We start from the raw sequence: 7,584 nt of genomic DNA, 5'->3' as shown, positions 1-7,584 counted from the left end.
ACAGCCTATTTTGTGATTATGGTGAGGAAAGTGGACTTTTCTCTCCCTTTCTTTCCCAAACCACGTAATGTTTTCTTACCTGAATAAGCAGATCCTATATGCATATACCGTTCTCATGATCCTTTCTGTTTCTCTCAGAGGAAGGTTTAAAGCAAATGTCTTCTACTTTAGACTTGAAGAAAAGGTGCTAAACTGTAATGTTTTTTTTTAAAGGAAAGCCTTACCATTGACTCCTACCATCATCCCGCTAGCTATTTTGACAACTCAGAATTTATTAAATAGGGATAACTAACCATGAATTCTCCATTAAGTTTCACAGGTATTCAGGAGTCATAAGGGTAGAAGATAATGTTTTTCCTGAAAACCTCAAAGAACCAGGAATTTGAACTTGGGGCTTATTCCTGTAGCCAAGGTCCATCTTCAGGTTTGTTTTGTATTTATGCCTATCCAAGGAATGCTGAAGAAAAAGCCAAATAGAAACCCCAATTTGTTCTCCCAATTTAAGCTTACAATACATCATGATTCCCCAAATTGCCTTATATAACATAATTTTCATCTTCTTTTATAATTTGTACAGTTTTGAAATCACTAGATGCAAAGCACACATGTTACATTTATTCTTTAAGAAAATAAATATATAAATAAACATACAATATATAAATAGTGGGGCATTCCATGTCACACACACACAAAAATGTCAACTTTTTGTATTCGTCAAAGGCCTTCCTAGTTTTCAGCTCTGGTTATTCAGAACACAGTGTTGAGACAAGTAAAGTCTTCTAAGGGAGCTCCATCTTTTCTCAGTAACACTACAGCATGTTAAGGGAAAACATGCTGTGCTGTGAGAAGGGAGGAGACATAGCGGCTTGAAACTGGGTTGCCATGAGAATACTGAAGAGAAGAACAGCAAAGCCTGAGTTGATTTCTAAGTAGATATGTGAGCAAAATGACGCTAAGGACTAGATCCCCAGATATTCAGTCCAGTGAGCATCCACTCTTGAGGGAGGAATAACTGAGTTAAGCTACGGCAAATATAAAGAACAGATAGGAACTGACAGTGGCAAGCACATGTCCTGCCCTAAATCAGGTCCCATCGCATGAAGAATGGTGGTAAAGACTAGTCAATAGCTAGGCAGGTACTGAGACATGCTAGGCTCCTTTAACTGGTACATTAGTGAGAGCTGCTTATTAGTAGTGCTGTCTGAGAGGGAATTCAGAATCGCCTCTGGCCCCATCCCTCGGTGATTAAAGTAGAGCTGTGGATTATAACTATAGGGAACAAAAGATATAAATTCTTTCTTCTCAGTCTCTCCCAATCTCCAAAGTATTCAAGATCTTTGCCAAAAAAACAAAACAAAACATCGTTTATTTGCAATATTGTCCCAACACTTAAACACAGCATAGAATTATAGAAAAGTCATGGTAGGCTGGGGATGCAGCACAGTGGTAGAACACTTGCTTACTGTCAGCACAAAAAAAGGAAAAAAAACCTTCAAGTTCAAGAAAGAGCTCTATACTTCTTCCCAAACAGCAAGAGACCTAAGCCCAGAAGAGCTCAACCGGACACATAAAACAAGTGAGCCCAAAACGGAATCACCTCCAGGACTCCATATGTTCTGCTACCATGGACCAGTGTTTTGTTTTGTTTTCCAAAGTCACAATAAAAATGACCCAATAACACATCTCCAGAAAGTATCTTATCTAAGTATTGGGGGCTAGTTAAGTCATACTGATCTATGATGCCAGTACCAGAACATTTTTCCAAGCTGAGGAGCTCACAAATGTGGGGAGAGATTTAAACAATGCTTAAGATAACCATTTCATGGTGTTTTAAATTACTTTTTAAAAATATTAAGATGGGATCATAGCATTTCCTTTATAGAGTTTAAAGGGTTCTTATATTTTAAGAAGAAGCACAATATACTTTTTAAGCTAAGGAACAGAATCTGTAGGTTGGGTAGATCACTGACAGCTTTAACACCAATGATGCTTTCTTTAAACACTTCTGTAGTTTCTTGGGCAACCTGAGCTAGCTACAAGTTCACTGTTATCTACATGTGCAGGACTGAGCAATCATACCCTCATACTCCTTGTACAAGATACTCCCATTTGCCTCAATCAGAAGGATACTCATAGGAAGAAACTTATAAGGGACACAGGAAAGCTGAGGCACACTGCGATTCACTAGTTCATTGACAAGGCTCTGTATGATGGCATGGTTGGGTGAATTTAGACCATAGGGTAATACTCCAGTACAGATTCCTTTACAGTAATTTGGGGTATAGAGACGGGGAGCAATGATCCAGTGATCCCAGCCCAATTGATGGAAGCTGACCTTGTAAGGATGGAGGGAACACTGGTTATTTACAGACCTATCCTGTTCCTGAGAAGGACAAGGGACATCAGATGCTATGCTGCATGTTTGCCGGACACTCCGCATAAGAAAAGGAGATTCCCTATCAGTTAACTCCTCTTGACCTCTTGCAAGAAGTTTAGCCTGAGCACTCTCATCAGTGTCATTGAAATAGAGTAGCAAGAAGGCAACATCCAAGGAGGTCATGCCATGCCACCGGAGCTCAAGAGTCTCATTGCCTTTTTGCTGCTGACACATGAAGCGGAGGCGAAGGACTCTCCGTCCCTTGCGATTCCAGAGCTTCTGCTGAATACAGTGGGTAATATTCATCTCTCTCCAGGCTTTAGACACAGAAGAAGGCTTTGCAGAACCCGATTTAGAAGGAAAGTGCTTGGTTCGACATTTAGGGACCCAAGGTTCCACATGGCAGGAGAGATGGTAATGAACTAGATGAAGTTGATGGCGGTAGACCACAGTGGCTCTGATTAGTTGGTATGCTACCTCGTTTGATGCTAGAGGAAAGTCCAGGGTCTGTATATGCCAAGGACCTGCACAAATGTGAAAGAACAGGGCCAGCCATTAGTGCCTTACCTGAACATCCCTTAGAAAACCCATGAATGTAAACCTGAGTGTTACCATTAGCCCTTGAAATTAAATTAGCTCACGATAGAATACATTTCATCATTTACTGAGCACTTACTAGCGTACCCTCTAGTAATACACAGATTCTTCCATAGTCAGTAGTCTTACGAGAGAGTTATTAGAACTATTTTGTAGATGCTGGCATTGAGGCTTACAGAAACCATCAAAGGACATTTGGGGAAAGATGGGACTGAAACTTAGCATGACCAAGGCCCTGGATTCCATCCCCTGTGCTGAAAAAGAAGGCATGCAATCAGCACCTCATAAGTTTAAGATTTGAACTCAAGTCGGTTGGTATTAACCATAATCCATCTTACTTTTGGACTATTACCAGTGAAAACTCAAATAGAGAATTGATTTGTCTGTATATTGTATATATGGGAGACCAATTATATTATCAGTTGACCTTTACAAGTGACCAATTAAGAGCACTAGAGAACAAATGTTAAGAAAGGTTTCCCATGTCATATCACTCTAGATGTAGCTTTCGGCCTGCGGTAAGTGGGGATCTAACATTGGGTGCTATGGCTGACATTATTTCAAAGCCAAGGTGAAGCTACCAGTAAACAATTTTACCGTCTTTACATCTCTGCCTTCCACCAACTTCAAGAACTGCTCCTGAATCTTTCCCTTCTTTGGCCATTTACTCTTCAGCTCAATCTCTCCTGTTCCTTCAGGTATGGCCTATTCCCTTTACTACCATGCCTCTGGATAGCACTTCAATGTGAACCTTGATTACATGAATATGGGTATTTATTAAGAAATCTGTCCCAAACTACATATAACCTAGGCTTAAAAGCTTTAATCCAAATTGTAGTCCTAACACTCTGTGGACAAACCATGATCAGAATATTTTCTATGAGAAAAAAATCTATTTCCAAAAATAAGTAAGCAGATAAATACTTATCTAAGCTGTAGCTACAGAGCTTTGAACTTCTCCTTTGCCTGGAACAGGTTAAGAGTAAACTAGAAAAATCAGACAGCACAGGGAAAGCATTCTCTTGCTTTGGGAACATCTTCGTGTGTCCATGAATTATTCACCTAACCTTCCTTTTCCACTGAATGTGTAAGTCTGAAATTCTTCAAGGAGATGGTCATTTTCAACAAAGAAGCCCTTTAATGTCTTGGTGTTCAAAAATAGTTTTAGAAGTTCCCATTCCAACTTCTGCCTAACACACCCTCAAGTTTGCAGCACTGGCCTCCGTTCTCGGTATTGAGACCCAAGCTACTCCTTGTAGTGCCTCCCTCCAGTAACCCCACAATTCCCGGGTACAGTTTTCCAAGAGGCCCACCCATACACCTGCCCCACCCTGCAAAGGAACCCCACCCAAACCTCTAGCAGGCTGTCTGCCAAAGAACTGCCCTTTCTTTTCAGACCCTGACATCACATGTTTCCTGAGGCAGGGTGGGGTTGCTGAGAACCTGAGCCAGGAAGGGTCTGTGGAGAACTTTTCAAGGGAAGATATGACTCATACATCCAGTGGGACTGAACTTGACATCTACTTCTGGATCTGTCTACAGACCCTAGGTGCCACTTGTCCCGTGGTCAGCCTAGGAAACTTGCAGTCCTAGGCCTCCTCTTTTTAAACTTCACATCATCAGTGCTTAATTTGTGCAGCTCTCTGCCTCAAGTAGGAATGAAGCCGGGTCCTTTCTCAAGGCCTATGTGAGTTCCTGCTTCTCAGTTCTGGCCATTTCCCACAAGGCTCCAGCCCCTCTCTAATCGTGCCTTTCTTCAAGTGGGATACGCTTGTTTCCCACCCTCTAGACCTTTGCTCGTTCCTTCTGCCTCAATCAGGTTCTCTCTAGTTTCCTCGGCTATGCCTTCAAAGCAGGTTTTGTTTTGTTTTCCCTGCTACCCCTCCAGAAGGAGACAATTTGAGCATTCACTATTATGAGGCATTTCACTTGCCACAATTTGCAATTATTTGGGGCCTTGCTTATTTCTCCCCCACAGAAGAACACGTGTTCGATGAGAGCAGGTGCTGTGCTTGTCTTAGTCATATTTTTATGCATAGCGTTCAGTAGTTGAATACAATTTGCTGCGCGAATCTCCAGCACCAAGCCATGTTCTCTCTCCTAAGTGTCTTACTTACTGCCTAGATGCATACTTTACTCACTGCTTCCTCAAGCACCATCTCGACTATTGCCTCCTCAGTGAGGCCTCATAAAATCCCTGTCTCTCCCATTCTGGGCAGTGAGTTATTCTTCAAAGCACTCATCATATTTTACCAGCATTATGTGATTGTTTATCCATTATTCAATACTAGGAATCCCTAGAGGCTAGAGAAGTAGTTATTTCCTCTGTACACCAAACCCAAAGGCAGCAACTCATGCTCAATTAAAATCTATTACTGAGGATTTATTGTGGTGTGGTAATTAAGACTACAGACACTGGCGTTTCACAGTCTGTCTGATATCTGCATCTGCTGATTACTACTGGGTGGCATTAAAGTTTCAGTTTCTTTGCCTATAAATGAGCATACTACCAACCTCCTCTCATGGTGGCATTAAAACGGATATTTGCAAAGCCATTCTTTTCGATGTCTGATGCACATAAAGTTCATAGTAAGGGATAGTTAGGAAAATATTGGTTATTTTACTTGAAGGAAGGAAAGTGAAACCTGTTTGTTACAATCTTGCAGAGCAGTGAGAGCCCCACACTGATCTCATCAAGTTGCCAAGAATTCACGGAAGCCAATGGCTATCTGCATTGGCCAGAGAGCCCTATATACTTCAGGAGTCTGGGGAAAGTATCTAATTCAGATACTCAAACAAAATAGAGCGTGATGTGGACAACAAAGTACACTTGGGACCAAAATCCCAAAGATGTGCCTTGAACCAAAATAAAAAAATAGTGGTTGGTACAAGGGTGGTGGCATAGTGCACACAGAATCAAACAGTCTAGAGTTTAAATCTCCTCCCAGTCAGCCAATGTCTATGGAATATTTGCAAGTTACTTTTAACTTCGATGTGCCTTTCATTTTCCTTATCTTTAAAATAAAGCTGATTACCCCATGACAGCAAATGGTAGTGCCTGTCATTGGGATGAAATACAGTAATTGGGGGGGGGGGTCATAAGGGCACGTATGAACCTTCAGATGATAGCTTGTTTCTATCCTGTCTGAGGTAATTCGAGCTTTCCTAGCTCAGTATCATAGTCTTTGCCTTCAAAGAACAATCAACCACAGAAAAAGGCCTCCTCAAGAACACAGCTGGGCACTTCTTAATTAGTTTAAGAGGTATAACAATTTGAAAAAAAAAAACAAACAGGGACTCACACAGTACTTAGCTGCCCTGTGGCCGGGGAAAGATTGCTCACTAGGACCTAAGGCATTTTTTTTTCTTATGCTGTGGCTAGAATGAGAAATCAGCTTGTAACCCCTTTAAAATCTTACCGACCCTTTGATAACTATGTTTGACCAAACATTCTGCTCACTAATCAGAAATAACACACCACCAAAACTCGTTTCCGTCTACAGATCTCCCCTCTTCTCTCCCCTGTTGGGTTGCATGGTGCAGAAACTCACCTCTGAGAAGCCTCATTGCACTGGCTGACGGCTTTATCAGCCTCACCATTTTAGCTCCAATCGTGCGGTTCTCCCTCGGGTGCCCATGTGGGTCAGCCGAACGCTGGTATAACTTCAGCATGTACCTCAGGGGATATCCTTGGGGCCACTGCTTCATCTCCTTGCCAGGGGCTTCTTTGGCCAGATCCAAACTCGAGGGCAATGTAGGGTTTTCAGCAAGGAGGGTAGTGGAGGGCCACTCTACCTTTGCCATTTGGACCTTGTGTTCCATAAAAAGCACCATTCCCCACAAAAGAATTCTAAGAATTGTGAGAAGGGCCATCTTGCAAAGCTTGGTGCTTGTCAACAGATTCCTAACCAAGTCCAAAGAACATCAGTCTGACCTCTTCCACATCCTGGTTTAACAAATAGCAAAGACGGGGCAAGAAATAAAAAGAAAAGCCGGCTGGCAGACCCTATCTTGCTTCCTGTGGGAGAATCTTCTGGGCCAAAGCAAGTCTCCTGACTAGGCTTTTTGGCATGAAAACAAACAGAACCAGCAAGTGGGACAAGGCAGCATAGCCTTCCCACTCCCCACTGGTGGGAAGCACACACTATTTCTCAGACAGGCTAAAGTAACCGAAGAGGAGAGGCCCATTCCAGGAACCTGGACTGCACCCAATCTAATAGCTTAAAAGGAAGCAGCTTTACCCCGTGCTGCCACAGATTTAAAGGCAATCCCTCAATCAGGCCTTAAAGGGACAGATGTCTCCTATTCTCATCCGACTTGTATGCCTCTTAGTGAAGCATCTCACAGAAATGCGGTGTGCGCCTGGCTTACAGTGAAACGAGGGATGGTTATTAAGAATGTAAACTGAACTCTGCAAAGCGGGACTGGGAGTGGAGGGAAACAACATTTGGGATGTAATTAAATAAAATAATTAATAATAATAACACCCATAAAAATAATGTAAACTCATTTCCATCCTCTAGCAAACACTATCTGTGGATAAGGGCTCAACAGGTGCTCCAAAAGGTTTGTTGAAACACACGAATGTGAAAATCGGGATGTAGGTGTGG

The 7,584-nt window shown here is 42.2% G+C and overlaps 1 protein-coding gene across 1 annotated transcript; it reads right to left on the bottom strand.

Annotated features, from left to right (window-relative positions):
- Positions 1–2,028: 2,028 nt before the first annotated feature.
- Positions 2,029–7,093, bottom strand: Bmp15 (bone morphogenetic protein 15). Its single transcript, NM_021670.1, is given in 2 exon segments — positions 2,029–2,901; positions 6,526–7,093. Coding segments are annotated over 2 exon segments (1,176 nt in total). The 5' UTR covers positions 6,848–7,093; the 3' UTR covers positions 2,029–2,047.
- Positions 7,094–7,584: the final 491 nt, after the last annotated feature.

This window comes from Rattus norvegicus, chromosome X (genome assembly GCF_021556685.1).
Source record: "Rattus norvegicus strain SHRSP/BbbUtx chromosome X, alternate assembly SHRSP_T2T, whole genome shotgun sequence".
Classification (NCBI taxonomy): Eukaryota; Metazoa; Chordata; class Mammalia; order Rodentia; family Muridae; genus Rattus; species Rattus norvegicus.
This window is presented reverse-complemented; position numbering and strand designations above follow the sequence as displayed.